Raw genomic sequence first — 17,500 nt, forward strand, 5'->3', positions numbered from 1 at the left:
TTTCTACTGTACGTGGTTGGGCTGGGCTATGTGGTCGTTTTCTGGTTCATAAACTGAAGCTGCCCGTTTTCCAAAAAGGTTTAAGATCTTTGGAATATATGGTTATTTGCTAAACTCGACCGGCAACATATCTGCTACAACCTGAGAAATAATCACACATAAAATTATCACCCGTAATCAGACACTGGCAACATTGATTTTACCGTGCTACATTCTGCACTGATGATGAGCCAATGTCAGCTTGAATGAAATATTAAAATAATCCTGGATTTACTCAATACGGATTCATGTGAAACAAAATCAATGTAAGCCTTTTATACTGTGTTAATATACAACTACAGTATCGGCTGTACTGTAGCAGTGTAGCCCATATTTTATACCAGTGCTACACCGTCACTGTCGGCCAGTTTTTTATACATTATATTGATCATCCATTAACAAGGATTTGGGTCCAGTTTTCCACCCAACATTATCGACAATATCTAATTGTTGTTGTTGTTTTGTCAAAGCACCCAAGCTGAAAATACCTGAGTAGTGTTAGCCCAGAATACACACAGCGTCACCTTGTACTGTCTAGTTCTGAAAATACCTGAGTAGTGTTAGCCCAGAATACACACAGCGTCACCTTGTACTGTCTAGTTCTAGTGGCGTTGCATTGTACTATCAGCGGATACCGGGGAACTCGTCCAGTTTACCAAGTCCCCGCGGGGGAAAATTCTTCATCAGTGTCTTCATCGTTATGCTAACATGCTGTCTTCATCAGTGTCTTCATCGTTATGCTAACATGCTGTCTTCATCAGTGTCTTCATCGTTATGCTAACATGCTGTCTTCATCAGTGTCTTCATCGTTATGCTAACATGCTGTCTTCATCAGTGTCTTCATCGTTATGCTAACATGCTGTCTTCATCGTTATGCTAACATGCTGTCTTCATCAATGTCTTCATCGTTATGCTAACATGCTGTCTTCATCAGTGTCTTCATCGTTATGCTAACATGCTGTCTTCATCAGTGTCTTCAACCTTAATGCTAACATGCTGTCTTCATCAGTGTAGTTTATGTCAAACTCACAGATGTTATAGTTCATTTCCAAAGTGATCAAATTATTTTGTGCAATGAAATGGTCAGCTAGAGATGATGATAAAAAGGTGAGTACTGGATGTGAATACCAATGATAAGTATAGGCCTACCATTTCAGGATATTGTTTACATTGTTTCGGTACTTTGGTGTTTAAACTTTTAGCATTCCTACTTTCTCTAGTGTTAACTCTAAACACCTATCCTCTCTATCTCTCTCTCTCTCTCTCTCCCTCTCTATTCAATGCAATTTAAATGAAGGTGAAGTAAAAACTAAAATGCACTAAATCGCGGCGAGTTGGTAAACTGGCGAGTTCTCTGGATACCATGTCAGCTGTGAACCATGCTTTCCACCACAACATTAAGACCTCAGAGATGACAAAATGCTATAGAAACTGTACATAGATATGCTAATTATGAATGTAGAAAACAAATGGAAAGATCATAGGATACAGTTTTAACTACAATCAGTGTACTGCTGAATTAACTCAATAACACAGCTTACTGTAGTACAATGTCTTAATTATTAATCAGATAGGGAAGGGGTTCTGTGATGGGCAACTTCTATCAAGAAATGTTCCTGTGTAAGGTCAATAATAAATAACCGCCAATTTCTAGGTTTAAAACCATTTTGAGCCTGTGTAGGCTTAGGCTATTGTTTTTGCTGCACAACACTGTTGTATGACTAAGTCATTTAAGGCTTAAATAGTGGAATTGTGTTGCCCAGTCACTGGGCCTCAGAGGTGTGAGGCAGGGAGTCAAAGGGGACAAAGCAGGGTCAGCGTGGACAGCCAGAAGGGGAGCAGGTGTTAGCCTGGCTAATAAGCCAGACTCAAATCACACTTTCGTCCGCCGGCAGGCAATTTATTTTTGCCAACGGCTGATTAGGTCTGGCTTATTAGCCAGGCTAAGCAGGTGTCACTAACAGGTACATTTTGGAGCGTTGTGTTTGTAAAAAACAAGCAAGACAGACCACCATAAGCGCAGAAACACAAGCAGAGAAAAGCAGTCCGGACCGCTATATGCCTGGTGTATATTGGACCGCTATATGCCTGGTGTATATTGTGTATAAGGCCCATTTTTACACTGTCCTCAGAGTTGAACGAACACTTTGGGATTTTGCTGTGTAAATAATATCCCTTCCATCTCCAGGGATAGAGCTGGGTGTCCATGACAGTGCTGTGGTGTGGTGGGGTGGGTGTCTGGTGAAGCTGCTGGGTGTCCAGACAGTGCTGTGCTGTGGTGGGGTGGGTGTCTGGTGAAGCTGCTGGGTGTCCATGACAGTGCTGTGGTGTGGTGGGTGTCTGGTGAAGCTGCTGTGTGTCCATGACAGTGCTGTGGTGGGATGGGTGTCTGGTGAAGCTACTGTGTGTCCAGACAGTGCTGTGCTGTGGTGGGGTGGGTGTCTGGTGAAGCTGCTGGGTGTCCAGACAGTGCTGTGGTGTGGTGTGGTGGGTGTCTGGTGAAGCTGCTGGGTGTCCAGAAGGTGCTGTGGTGTGGTGTGGTGGGTGTCTGGTGAAGCTGCTGGGTGTCCAGAAGGTGCTGTGGTGTGGTGTGGTGGGTGTCTGGTGAAGCTGCTGGGTGTCCAGAAGGTGCTGTGGTGTGTTGTGGTGGGTGTCTGGTGAAGCTGCTGGGTGTCCAGAAGGTGCTGTGGTGGGGTGGGTGTCTGGTGAAGCTGCTGGGTGTCCAGAAGGTGCTGTGGTGTGGTGGGGTGGGTGTCTGGTGAAGCTGCTGGGTGTCCAGACAGTGCTGTGGTGTGGTGTGGTGGGTGTCTGGTGAAGCTGCTGGGTGTCCAGAAGGTGCTGTGGTGTGGTGTGGTGGGTGTCTGGTGAAGCTGCTGGGTGTCCAGAAGGTGCTGTGGTGTGGTGGGGTGGGTGTCTGGTGAAGCTGCTGGGTGTCCAGACAGTGCTGTGGTGTGGTGGGGTGGGTGTCTGGTGAAGCTGGTGGCAGGTGGGGGTAATATTCCACACAGGGATCCAGTGTTTAATGCAATGTGAAAGTGGGTGGAAGACAAGTCTACCGTAAAGGTCCCTGCACACTGGCTGCGTTTTTCGGATTTTTAGCGGCGTTTTGTCCATCGGTTTTCCGAAAAACGCGTCCAGTGCATGTGCAACCACCTTAATACTCCTTTAACCAGTGTCTAAAGATGGACTGTATACTTTTCCATTGAGAGAAACACTCTTTTCTCACACAGCAGAAAATAACAAGACACAATTAAGTCTGACTTTCTGGTGTGGATTGCATGTCAAATTCAAAGACCTTAATCTTAATTATCTATGTTAGTTTGGTCAGATTGACACTGACCATGTCTCACCAACAGTCTATTGTGGAGCTATAGTTATACACTTCAACTCATTCTAGGCGGTCAATTCACTGGTGGTGCCAGAGCTGTGTTCTAAAACATCCACAGAACGATCATAGAGGTGCCTCTGCAGTGCATGTCGCCGATAATCACAAAACCCAGATGGTGTTACCAAATTGCCCCAACAGAGCCTTCTGTAGTAGCTGCTAGCTAGCTGGCAGCTGGGAGGTAGCTAGGGAGATGACGGAACCCCTGCACAGCAGGATCAAGCTTCAGGATGTGTACATTGTGATTTGTGACACATGCAGGATGTTGTGACTAGTTGCAGTTTTGCCTCTGACTTGCGGTGAGCTGACCAACAACTAGAGCAGCAGTTCTGGCTGTTATTGGGGAGACCAACAGCACAGTTCACTCTTCATACGATATATGCATTTTTGGACATCACAAATTTGAGCTAAATAAGTGATGGATGGATAAGTTCCGATTCGTCCCTGTGGATAAAACAGCATATGTCACAATGCCCTTTAAGCCCAAACCACACCAAAGGGTCAAGACGGTTTTAGCGTCGTCCCTGCGGTGTGATATGTCTTGTTGCACGTTGACCCACGTTGACCCTAGTGATTCAACGCATGGAATTCAACGGCCCAACCACACGGTTTTAGCGTTAACTCCTTGCAACCGTTTGGACCCAAGGAGTTGCATGGTGACCCTTTGGTGTGGTTAGGGCTTTAGAGTCCTTTCCTCTCCTGCAATAAGCTTTAAATGTTGCTGCTGCTGTCAGTCAAGTGCTCCATGGTGGGTCTTGCATTCGTTCATGCCAGAGCTACAGCTACGTAACGGTTGCATCATGCTGCTCTCTGGGAGAAGTTGTGTCTCACGCTGGGAGCACGGCCACAGAACTGGCCGTGGAGTTTTCCGTGGCTGCGGCTGCAGCCTGCATCCCCCCCGATGCCGCGGTGGGCACTAGGATGGTCCCTGATGCCGCGGTGGGCACAGGGATGGTCCCCGATGCCGCGGTGGGCACAGGGATAGGCGCGGAGGAGGAGGACGCCAGCATTTGCTGCAAACGGCGTTTGGGCTGCAGCGCCTTGAGAGGGTTGAATCTGAGGAAGGAGATGGAGAGACCACATGCAGCCACAGACGTCACTGCACCGCATCACGGTAACACCAGAACCACACGCGTTCTGGAGGTGGCTCATCTGTCAACCGTTCATGATGGAATCACAGAGGAAATTCTGCAACAGTATTAGTTCCCTGTTGTTGTTTTTGTAGATCTGCCTCATGTAATGTCTGTATGAAAATAACTAACTAATTAAAGCCCTTTTAAAAACACCTTGATTTGCTTAGATTATTTAGCAAACATGCGGACTAAGTACTTAAAATATGACCCCGTTACATTTGGCTTGCTGACTTGATTACACTTAAGGAAACAACTGAGACACATGTTGCTGGGTTTATGATGTAAAACCTCAATATTATAGGCCAACTAGTACTACTACTTATAGGTTACTTATAATTGAATCTGTGTCCAGTCTTGAACCGAAGAATGAAGAAGTGCAACCAGAACTCATCAGTACACATGAATGAATAGAACATGTTAGGATACTATCGTCCTTTATTATATAACAGGTCGTTTCGAGGAAGCAATCTGATTGGTGGATCAAACCAGCACTATTCACCACCTAATCAAAACAAATAATTCAGCTGCTCTGTTTTCCCAGAGTGCTAGCAAACTCAGTGGCTAGGCTAGCTAGTTTCTTGGGACATTTGTGGTCGTAGTGACTACATTTGTCACAGTGATGCTTGCGGAACTCGACTTCGTCTCGTTCCTCACCGCATCACTGTCGTGGCAATAATCACGTTAACCCACACCCTCTCGTGTAATATTGCTTAATTATCACACGGCTTGGTTGAATGCTTGATTCTGATTGGTCATTGTCAATCGCTGAATTCAGCGGTGTGTTACTTCTTGATAATGTCCGCTCTGCTCTATAACAGACCGCTAGTCTAAACAAAGCCTCAGAGCACCTGGCTGCGCTGCTTGGATTTTATTCTGTGTCCAACATGGCCAGTTGCCATGACAGCCATGTAAACATGTAAACATGTCCAGTTGCCATGACAGCCATGTAAACAAACACACAATGTAATTTACAGCTAAACGCTGCCCTCAGAAATGCTTCTGAAACCATTTGAAGCGAGAAATAGACGATGCAGTACCAGTACCCGAAAACCCATTCCATTTGATTGATGATGACATTCACTTCCTTGTTTTCCGAGGCGACTGTGTTGCACTCGGCGGAATGGAATACTAGTACTATTATTGTGCCACTTTCAACACTTTTTTGGCATTTTATTATTGACAAGTAAATAAAAAAAAGAGCAAAGCAAACATATCAGATTACAACTCATTTGGGGGATAGGGGGGGGGGGGAAACTGGATGCCTTATAAAATGCTGATACAATTTTCACTGCAGAGGAAACAACAGAGGGAGAGGAAGGGTGGGGTTAGCAAGGGAGGCAGAGAGAGAGAGAGAGAGAGAGAGAGAGAGAGAGAGAGAGAGAGAGAGAGAGAGAGAGAAGGTGAGAGAGAGAGAGAGAGAGAGAGAGAGAGAGAGAGAGAGAGAGAGAGAGAGAAGGTGAGAGAGAGAGAGAGAGAGAGAGAGAGAGAGAGAGAGAGAGAGAGAGAGGGGGGGGAGAGAGAGAGAGGGAGGCAGAGAGAGAGAGGGAGAGAGAGAGAGAGAGAGGGGGGAGAGAGAGAGAGGGAGGCAGAGAGAGAGAGAGAGAGAGAGAGAGAGAGAGAGAGAGAGAGAGAGAGAGAGAGAGAGAGGGGGGGGAGAGAGAGAGAGGGAGAGAGAGAGAGAGAGAGGGGGGAGAGAGAGAGAGGGAGGCAGAGAGAGAGAGGGAGAGAGAGAGAGAGAGAGAGAGAGAGAGAGACAGAGAGAGGGGGGAGAGAGAGAGAGGGAGGCAGAGAGAGAGAGAGGGGGGGGGGGAGAGAGAGAGAGGGAGAGAGAGAGAGAGAGAGGGGGGAGAGAGAGAGAGGGAGGCAGAGAGAGGGAGGCAGAGAGAGAGAGGGAGAGAGAGAGAGAGAGAGAGAGAGAGAGAGAAGGTGAGAGTAAGATAATAATTGTCAGGAGTAAACTGGTGCTCTTAATGCAGTTGTGAGTCTCAGGAGCCCAAGCTGGATGAATATTAGAAACTAGAGATGTCCCGATCCTGTATCGGAACAGTATCGCCCCTTTTTGGTCATATCGGTATCGGCGAATATGCCAGTCTAACCAGCGATCCGACACAGGGGTAAGGGGGTTGACACTATGGCAGGTAAATAAAATGTTGGGGCATGTGGAGTTTGCTTTGGAGTTGCCCAAACTGCAAGTGTACATTTGATTTGATTTTTTAAAATTATTATTATAAATATTCTCTAGTATCGGTATTCGGTATATGTATTATTAGTAGCATTTTTGCAGTGCAGAAATATTGCAAAAATTTGTCCAAAGGGAGGAACCATACCTGCGCGAGGCCGACGCAGACCTCCGATTGGCTGGAGCAGGGGCAGACATGAGGCCAGCAGACAGACGGACAGACGCTCCCTCCACTTTTATATGCTCTGATGTCCTGTCTTCCTCCTCCTCCTCCTCCTCCTCTCTGTCACCGTCTGTGGCTTCAGCTCCTCAATGACAGCCCAGCCTGAGGTCAACAGACACAATCAATGATCAATCATTCAGTCAGTATATGTATGCGCAAGGCGAAGCATGTCCATGTCAGTGGTGCTGCTCAACCTTTTTCATGTCAAGGACCCCCAGAATTTTGTGTATTTGGCATCCGACCCCCATCTGAAAATATGTTGTTTCAGGGACCCCCCCCCCCCAGAAGCAAAGATTTGAGTTAAAGAGCGTGCAGTAGATCTGCTATTTTTCATTAGCTACAGTATAACATAATGCTTTTAAACAAAACAACAAACGGATTAACAACAATTTGAATTGACAAAACATTTTAGTTAACAAAAAAAGACAAGAAAAAAAATGGCTTTCTAAAAAAAAAAGAAAAATTAGAACTATTTGGGTGTTTTAATAAAAAAAATACTAAAACAAACTCATACACAAAATGTCCGTAGTTTCAGCCTTTGTCAGGGTCCAATCTGTTTCTTACAAATCACTAACGACTGTGGCTCAAGAGGTAGAGCAGGTCGTATAATGATCCATGGGTAGGCGGTTCGAATCCCGGCTCCTCCTGTCTACATGTCGAAGTGTCCTTGGGCACTGAACCCCAAATTGCTCCCGATGTGCTGGTTGGTACCTTGCATGGCTTCTGCCGCAATCGGTGTATGAATGTGTGTGTGAATGGGTGAATGTAATGCACTATCTATGTAAAGCGCCTTGGATAAAGGCACTATATAAATGCACTATTTACCATTTACTAAAGATGTGTCCCAGTGCATCTTAGGATGTATCTTTCTGTCGACATTCTGACATTCTGTAGAGGAAGCAAGTGTGCAGACGTTTATACATCCCACTGCAATAAACAGGTCCACACACAGCGGCAAGAGTTTGGCTGACTGCTGACTGCTGTGGCAGTGATGTGGATGGATGGCTCATCACGGTGCATGGTGTTGGGCTGACTGCTGTGGCAGTGGGCTGGGCATGTGGATGGATGGCTGAGCACGGTGCATGGTGTTGGGCTGACTGCTGTGGCAGTGGGCTGTGGATGGATGGCTCAGCACGGTGCATGGTGTAGGGCTGACTGCTGTGGCAGTGGGCTGTGGATGGATGGCTCAGCACGGTGCATGGTGTTGGGCTGACTGCTGTGGCAGTGGGCTGGGCATGTGGATGGATGGCTGAGCACGGTGCATGGTGTAGGGCTGACTGCTGTGGCAGTGGGCTGGGCATGTGGATGGATGGCTGAGCACGGTGCATGGTGTAGGGCTGACTGCTGTGGCAGTGGGCTGGGCATGTGGATGGATGTCTCAGCACGGTGCATGGTGTAGGGCTGACTGCTGTGGCAGTGGGCTGGGCATGTGGATGGATGGCTGAGCACGGTGCATGGTGTTGGGCTGACTGCTGTGGCAGTGGGCTGGGCATGTGGATGGATGTCTCAGCACGGTGCATGGTGTAGGGCTGACTGCTGTGGCAGTGGGCTGGGCATGTGGATGGATGGCTGAGCACGGTGCATGGTGTAGGGCTGACTGCTGTGGCAGTGGGCTGGGCATGTGGATGGATGTCTCAGCACGGTGCATGGTGTTGGGCTGACTGCTGTGGCAGTGGGCTGGGCATGTGGATGGATAAACTATCTAATTCATATGTGGGTCGTCGTGGGTCCACGTGGATTGTTGTTATTGTTCATGCGCCACGGCGCGCGGCGTGGAGAGGGCATCAGAGCGCAGCGCAACAGCCTAGTATGGCATATTGTAGTGTACTCTGCACTCTCTTTCTGTCCAGTCCTACGTGCCGATTGTGGCAAATTATATTCATTAATAAAGAGAGAGCTGTAAAGGGGATATTGTCTATGGTCAGTTCATGGTGTGTATCATTCTCGTTTTTAACCGGGCCGTGATAATGCGGCGCAATGACGGTAGGCAGTAGCCTAATACAATGTAACCAACTTGCGCAAGCATTCAAAAATGGGTTTTAATTGTCGGGTAACGGAAAATAACGGAAAATAATCTAACCTTTTACTTTTCTCAGAAGGTAATTTGTAACGGTAAGGGATTATTTTTATGGGCAGTAATCCAGTAACCTAACGACGTTACTTTCTAAAGTAACGATGCCCAACACTGCCTACAGGTCTAATCTGATTATGAGTGTGTATCCCTACAGGTCTAATCTGATTATGAGTGTGTGTCCCTACAGGTCTAACTGTGGCATTCCACAGTGTCTACAGTCTACAGTGGGTCATTCCACAGTGTCTACTGTCTACAGTGGGTCATTCCACAGTGTCTACAGTGGGTCATCTGAGGCTGGCGTTCATTCCACAACGTGGGTCATCTGAGTACAACACTCTGATGCTGGCCATTCAAAGACACCAAAGGTACGGCAATACTGTACATGTTACTGTACATGTTACTAACAAGACTCTGTATGAGCGATTACCAAGGGTGAGCCAGGAAATAGCAGGCAGGAGAATGAGACAAGCGGGACACTGCCAAAGGCATCAAGAACTGCCAGCCAGCAAACTGGTGCTCTGGGAACCAACACACGGGTACCGATCACGAGGACGTCCCACGCTATGTGGATGTACTCAAGAGCGATGCAGGAGTGCAAAGTACCAACGAACTGGCCGGATGTATGGAGAACCGGGATGACGATGAAACGACGATGGAGAGCTCGTCTGAGGACGGCCTAGAGAGAAACGGCACCGCCATATCTTGCAAGTCTGATCGCACTTTACAAACCCTCCCGAGCACTCAGATCAGCCGACGCAGGGAAGCTGCAAGTACCCTCGCTAAGTACGCCGAGACAACGCTCCACACGTCCCCAACTCTAAGTACGCCGAGACAACGCTCCACACGTCCCCAACTCTAAGTACGCCGAGACAACGCTCCACACGTCCCAAACTCTAAGTACGCCGAGACAACGCTCCACATGTCCCCAACTCTAAGTACGCCGAGACAACGCTCCACACGTCCCAAACTCTAAGTACGCCGAGACAACGCTCCACACGTCCCAAGTACCCTCGCTAAGTACGCCGAGACAACGCTCCACACGTCCCCAAGTACCCTCGCTAAGTACGCCGAGACAACGCTCCACACGTCAAGTACCCTCGCTAAGTACGCCGAGACAACGCTCCACACGTCCCCAAGTACCCTCGCTAAGTACGCCGAGACAACGCTCCACACGTCAAGTACCCTCGCTAAGTACGCCGAGACAACGCTCCACACGTCCCAAACTCTTCATAGCATTCCTTATAGCATTTTCTCCCACAACAGCTGTCACATCCCCTTTACCCTGGCCTGCAGGGCCTGTGTTGTCTGTGTCTCTTTAGAGTACCGGTACTCCTATCTATGTGTTTCCCCTCACAGATCTATGTGTAGGCGTCGGCCAAGGTTCCCATCTTCCCCAATCATAGGTGCATTGGGAGCACCTGATCACTGCTCCCAGGAGCCCTATGGACCATTTGCAGACCGCGGCCATGTTTCCATCAGAGTTTGGAAGCACTCGTTTTCAGTAAAGCAACGTCCTGCTGCCTCCTGCATTATGTGCCAATTCAAAACAGGTGGTACGCATGAGGGCAGTTGAGTGATATCTAACGAGCACTTCCAAACTGCAACACTTAGAAACATAATCACCTGCAAGGACACAAAGTAGCTCATACCATGTCTACAGTGGATTTTGATGAAACAAACACTTTGAGGATAGACAAATAATAATTCAAGCTTTCCGTACAGCTGCAATGTTGGTGAGTTTGTCGTTTAATACAATCAGATAGGACTTTTCTGTTTGGATGAATGGGCTGCCAATGGGAAGTTGCACCTAGGTAGCACCTTGTCATTAACTTATATGGTAAGACGAGAGCCTGTAGGTCCACAACAACCCCATAGCCTCCAGACGAGAGCATGTAGGTCCACAACAACCCCAGAGCCTCCAGACGAGAGCCTGTAGGTCCACAACAACCCCATAGCCTCCAGACGAGAGCCTGTAGGTCCACAACAACCCCAGAGCCTCCAGACGAGAGCCTGTAGGTCCACAACAACCCCATAGCCTCCAGACGAGAGCCTGTAGGTCCACAACAACCCCATAGCCTCCAGACGAGAGCCTGTAGGTTCACAACAACCCCATAGCCTCCAGGCGTGAGCCTGTAGGTCCACAACAACCCCATAGCCTCCAGGCGTGAGCCTGTAGGTCCACAACAACCCCATAGCCTCCAGGCGTGAGCCTGTAGGTCCACAACAACCCCATAGCCTCCAGGCGTGAGCCTGTAGGTCCACAACAACCCCATAGCCTCCAGACGAGAGCCTGTAGGTCCACAACAACCCCATAGCCTCCAGGCGTGAGCCTGTAGGTCCACAACAACCCCATAGCCTCCAGGCGTGAGCCTGTAGGTCCACAACAACCCCAGAGCCTCCAGACGAGAGCCTGTAGGTCCACAACAACCCCATAGCCTCCAGACGTGAGCCTGTAGGTCCACAACAACCCCATAGCCTGTGAGAGTGTGAGATCATCTCTCAGGAGATATGGCTATACTGTAACTTATAGAGAAGAGTTACAAAGATACTTTTATAAAGGGATATTATTACATAAATGAGAAAAAGAGGTTGCGAATCAGCAATGGTTTTCGGTGGAAAGAAATGGAAATGTGAGTGGTTAAAAAGAGAACTTATTGATTTTGAAAAGGTTATTTGATTGTTTGACATTGTTGTTAATCTTTGTGTCTTTGCTTTCAAAGGTTTTCAACCTAACTGAAACGACCAGCCAATCACCAATGAAGCCAACACTGAGCTTAAAAGTTGGAAAATAAAAAATCATTGGATTGAGTTGGAAATTGGAGTTGCGTCCTTTTATGTCCTTTGGAGTGGAACAGAGTTGAACTTTACAGTCGCTCTAGGATGGACTCCTGTAGGGAAAAGGAAGAAAGGTCGTCCCAAAATAACCTGGCGCCGAACTGTGGCAGCCGAGCTGAAGGAGATGAACCTGACCTGGGGCGAGGCACGACATGCAGCACAAGACTTATGTCCCACCTGGGACGAAGAGGATTAACTAAGTAGGCCTAAGTAAGTTATTTTGTAGATTTCATTATTATTACAAAACATGATTCATTATCATTAACCACTTCAGCCCTATATACATGGCCTTACAATGCGTTGCGATTGCGACACATTGTGAGCTTGTAGATCTGCTATTTTCAGAAATATTTGTATACATTTGAAAACTTGAAATGGCACATTCTGCACAATGAGTACTTTTCTACTTTTGGTATTTTAAATATAGGCAACATTTTGATGCCAACACTTTTGTACTTTTACTCAAGTACATTTTGAATTCCAGACTTTTACTTGTAACGCCAGGGCTCCACCGGACGCGTTGCGTTGCGTCTGCGTCGCGTCAAAAAACGCACCGGTTCAATTTTAATGCACGCGTCGCGTCTCCGTCAACGCGGGCAGTGGAGCCACTGTTCGGTTCTTTTGGGCCATCAGTAAAATTCATGGGTATAAAATCAGTAAAAGTCATGGGTATAAAAAGTTATTATAAATAATGGGAACTGTGGGGTATTTCATACTATTGTCCATTGTCTATTTCATACTTTTCCTATTTATATAATCTCATAGTTACATAATACGTTTCATTGTAGTGATGTTTCATGATTTGTGTAACTGTTGAAAGTGCTTTGCGCATGCGCGACTGCGCAGGTAACTCATATGTGTCTGATTGTGGCGTTCATTCATTTATCTACAATCCATTGACAGGAGCACACTGCCCGTTGGTATGTAACCACCTGTAACAAGTGTTTGATATAAGCTACTGGTTACTGATGCATGTTAGCAGTGTAAAAAGCATCTGTGGTACTCATATTGTGATTGTGAACATTTACCACACTGTCCGCGTTGGTACAAAGATAAATGATTATTAAGCGACGCGTGGCGTGCAGTGAGAACGCTCCGGCTTTAATTATATGCTGCAGCCTGGCTAGCGTTTGGCTAGCAATGTTAGCCATGTCCAACGCTGGCTGTTCTAAACAAGTTTACTCTGTCAACCAACGTAGCGGACGGTAGCGTGGTAAATGGTGGAAGAGTCCTGTAGCCTGTACTATTGCATGGTGGTGTTTTGTGAGGTTTATACATCCATGAAGAGTCACGTTGGTATTAACACACGGACTCTGTGCCATAGTAATATTGAAGCACCGCGCCGGCCGGCACGAGTGTTAGTGAGTGAGATGCTGCGTCTGTTCTGCGCAGGCAACCAAGTGAAATGCATTCTGGGTAATGTAGTTAATGCTAGATTCCAGCCCGCTGTAGAACAGTTAGAGAAGCTGTTGCATTATGTTTGCTTTAATGAATATATATTCCATGTACATGGTGTGTGTATATATATGTATATATCTGTGTATGTTTGAGTATATGTACTGCATAGTGTATATTCAGGGAGTACATATTTATGATGCAGTTTGTTATATCAGTAGTGAGAGGAGCTGTGAAACAATGTTTGCATTTATATTCAGCAGTTATATTCAGTGAGAGCGAGTATATATATTGTACTGTTAATTATTGCATTCTATATTCAAAAGAATATATTTGTGATTGTAATACAGTTTTATTTTCCTTGATTTTCCAGGTTTATTACCTGTGTACTTTGGTCAGGCCCTACCTGTGGTCAATAAATGAGAAACACGAGTAATGACAATGTGTGCTGCCTGTCACTAGCCCCTTCGGAGGGCTTCAACCCTAAAACTCCGAACAGCCACCCTTCATTGATTAAAAAGGGAACATTCCCTGACGGTGACGGAGACGCGACGCTGACGCGCCCGGTGGAGCCCGGCCGTAACGGAGTAGTTCTACATTGCAGTATTGGTACTTTTACTTAAGTAAAACATTGGAGTACTGTTTCCACCACATGGTCGTCGTCACCAGCGCTTTGAATCGGATGAGAGCAGCAACCGGGATGGGAGTGATCGATGCTAATGTGTGTCTTGAAGGACAGCCCACTGTCCAGGATCACTAGGATCACTGGATCACTCCCACATCCATGACATCTGAAGGACAGCCCACTGTCCAGGATCACTGGATCACTCCCATATCCATGACATCTGAAGGACAGCCCACTGTCCAGGATCACTAGGATCACTCCCACATCCATGATGGACAGCACACTGTCCAGGATCACTAGGATCACTGGATCACTCCCACATCCATGACATCTGAAGGACAGCACACTGTCCAGGATCACTAGGATCACTGGATCACTCCCACATCCATGACATCTGAAGGACAGCACACTGTCCAGGATCACTAGGATCACTCCCACATCCATGTCAGTGTGAAGGACAGCACACTGTCCAGGATCACTGGATCACTCCCACATCCATGACATCTGAAGGACAGCCCACTGTCCAGGATCACTGGATCACTCCCACATCCATGACATCTGAAGGACAGCCCACTGTCCAGGATCACTGGATCACTCCCACATCCATGACATCTGAAGGACAGCCCACTGTCCAGGATCACTAGGATCACTGGATCACTCCCACATCCATGACATCTGAAGGACAGCCCACTGTCCAGGATCACTAGGATCACTCCCACATCCATGTCAGTGTGAAGGACAGCACACTGTCCAGGATCACTAGGATCACTCCCACATCCATGTCAGTGTGAAGGACAGCACACTGTCCAGGATCACTAGGATCACTCCCACATCCATGTCAGTGTGAAGGACAGCACACTGTCCAGGATCACTAGGATCACTCCCACATCCATGACATCTGAAGGACAGCACACTGTCCAGGATCACTGGATCACTCCCACATCCATGATGGACAGCACACTGTCCAGGATCACTAGGATCACTCCCACATCCATGTCAGTGTGAAGGACAGCACACTGTCCAGGATCACTAGGATCACTCCCACATCCATGTCAGTGTGAAGGACAGCACACTGTCCAGGATCACTCCCACATCCATGTCAGTGTGAAGGACAGCACACTGTCCAGGATCACTCGGATCACTCCCACATCCATGTCAGTGTGAAGGACAGCACACTGTCCAGGATCACTAGGATCACTCCCACATCCATGTCAGTGTGAAGGACAGCACACTGTCCAGGATCACTAGGATCACTCCCACATCCATGTCAGTGTGAAGGACAGCACACTGTCCAGGATCACTAGGATCACTCCCACATCCATGTCAGTGTGAAGGACAGCCCACTGTCCAGGATCACTGACCACACCCATGACATCTGAAGGACAGCCCACTGTCCAGGATCACTCGGATCACTCCCACATCCATGTCAGTGTGAAGGACAGCCCACTGTCCAGGATCACTGACCACACCCATGACATCTGAAGGACAGCCCACTGTCCAGGATCACTCGGATCACTCCCACATCCATGTCAGTGTGAAGGACAGCACACTGTCCAGGATCACTAGGATCACTCCCACATCCATGTCAGTGTGAAGGACAGCACACTGTCCAGGATCACTAGGATCACTCCCACATCCATGTCAGTGTGAAGGACAGCACACTGTCCAGGATCACTAGGATCACTCCCACATCCATGACATCTGAAGGACAGCCCACTGTCCAGGATCACTGGATCACTCCCACATCCATGATGGACAGCACACTGTCCAGGATCACTAGGATCACTCCCACATCCATGTCAGTGTGAAGGACAGCACACTGTCCAGGATCACTCCCACATCCATGTCAGTGTGAAGGACAGCACACTGTCCAGGATCACTCGGATCACTCCCACATCCATGTCAGTGTGAAGGACAGCACACTGTCCAGGATCACTAGGATCACTCCCACATCCATGTCAGTGTGAAGGACAGCACACTGTCCAGGATCACTAGGATCACTCCCACATCCATGTCAGTGTGAAGGACAGCACACTGTCCAGGATCACTAGGATCACTCCCACATCCATGTCAGTGTGAAGGACAGCACACTGTCCAGGATCACTAGGATCACTCCCACATCCATGTCAGTGTGAAGGACAGCCCACTGTCCAGGATCACTAGGATCACTCCCACATCCATGTCAGTGTGAAGGACAGCACACTGTCCAGGATCACTAGGATCACTCCCACATCCATGTCAGTGTGAAGGACAGCACACTGTCCAGGATCACTAGGATCACTCCCACATCCATGTCAGTGTGAAGGACAGCACACTGTCCAGGATCACTAGGATCACTCCCACATCCATGTCAGTGTGAAGGACAGCACACTGTCCAGGATCACTAGGATCACTCCCACATCCATGTCAGTGTGAAGGACAGCACACTGTCCAGGATCACTAGGATCACTCCCACATCCATGTCAGTGTGAAGGACAGCACACTGTCCAGGATCACTGGATCACTCCCACATCCATGTCAGTGTGAAGGACAGCACACTGTCCAGGATCACTAGGATCACTCCCACATCCATGTCAGTGTGAAGGACAGCACACTGTCCAGGATCACTGGATCACTCCCACATCCATCTGAAGGACAGCACACTGTCCAGGATCACTGGATCACTCCCACATCCATGTCAGTGTGAAGGACAGCACACTGTCCAGGATCACTAGGATCACTCCCACATCCATGTCAGTGTGAAGGACAGCACACTGTCCAGGATCACTGGATCACTCCCACATCCATCTGAAGGACAGCACACTGTCCAGGATCACTGGATCACTCCCACATCCATGTCAGTGTGAAGGACAGCCCACTGTCCAGGATCACTGACCACATCCATGACATCTGAAGGACAGCCCACTGTCCAGGATCACTGGATCACTCCCACATCCGTCTGAAGGACAGCACACTGTCCAGGATCACTGGATCACTCCCACATCCGTCTGAAGGACAGCACACTGTCCAGGATCACTGGATCACTCCCACATCCATGTCCTTTTGCACAGACAGGAGTCACTGGATTGTTGTCAATACAGATGGAAGGATCCTGCAAGGGGCCTGGCAGGACTTCAGATGGAAGGATCCTGCAAGGGGCCTGGCAGGACTTCAGATGGAAGGATCCTGCAAGGGGCCTGGCAGGACTTCAGATGGAAGGATCCTGCAAGGGGCCTGGCAGGACTTCAGATGGAAGGATCCTGCAAGGGGCCTGGCAGGACTTCAGATGGAAGGATCCTGCAAGGGGCCTGGCAGGACTTCAGATGGAAGGATCCTGCAAGGGGCCTGGCAGGACTTCCCAGGAGGTTGTGAGACGACATCCATGCTGAGATCTCATGGAGTGAAAAGCCAGGAAGAAAAGATGGATCTTTATATATATATTTTAAATGAGATAGTCTGACGTCAACAGGGAGATTATTATTCTGCTGTAGTCTAGGGGAAATATATTATGGGTTTTCCCACCAGGGTGTGAATTTGCGCTGCCCCAAATACCCGGATTTGTTCCCAATAATATATTTATCAACACTCAAATTTGGCACTTTCATCACAAAATGAACGACAGGTTAGCTAATA

At 48.0% G+C, this 17,500-nt stretch overlaps 1 protein-coding gene across 1 annotated transcript in view; it reads right to left on the reverse strand.

Moving 5' to 3' along the window:
• snphb (syntaphilin b) overlaps nt 1-6,934 on the reverse strand; it is a gene marked incomplete at both ends in the record, with an annotated part of 14,601 nt that extends 7,667 nt beyond the window's left edge. Inside the window, one exon of the mRNA XM_079488592.1 lies at nt 6,885-6,934. Within this exon, the coding sequence (XP_079344718.1) occupies nt 6,885-6,934 (50 nt within the window). The remainder of the gene's footprint in view (nt 1-6,884) is intronic.
• Nucleotides 6,935-17,500: the final 10,566 nt, after the last annotated feature.

This window comes from Electrona antarctica, assembly GCF_951216825.1.
Source record: "Electrona antarctica genome assembly, chromosome: 2".
NCBI lineage: Eukaryota > Metazoa > Chordata > Actinopteri > Myctophiformes > Myctophidae > Electrona > Electrona antarctica.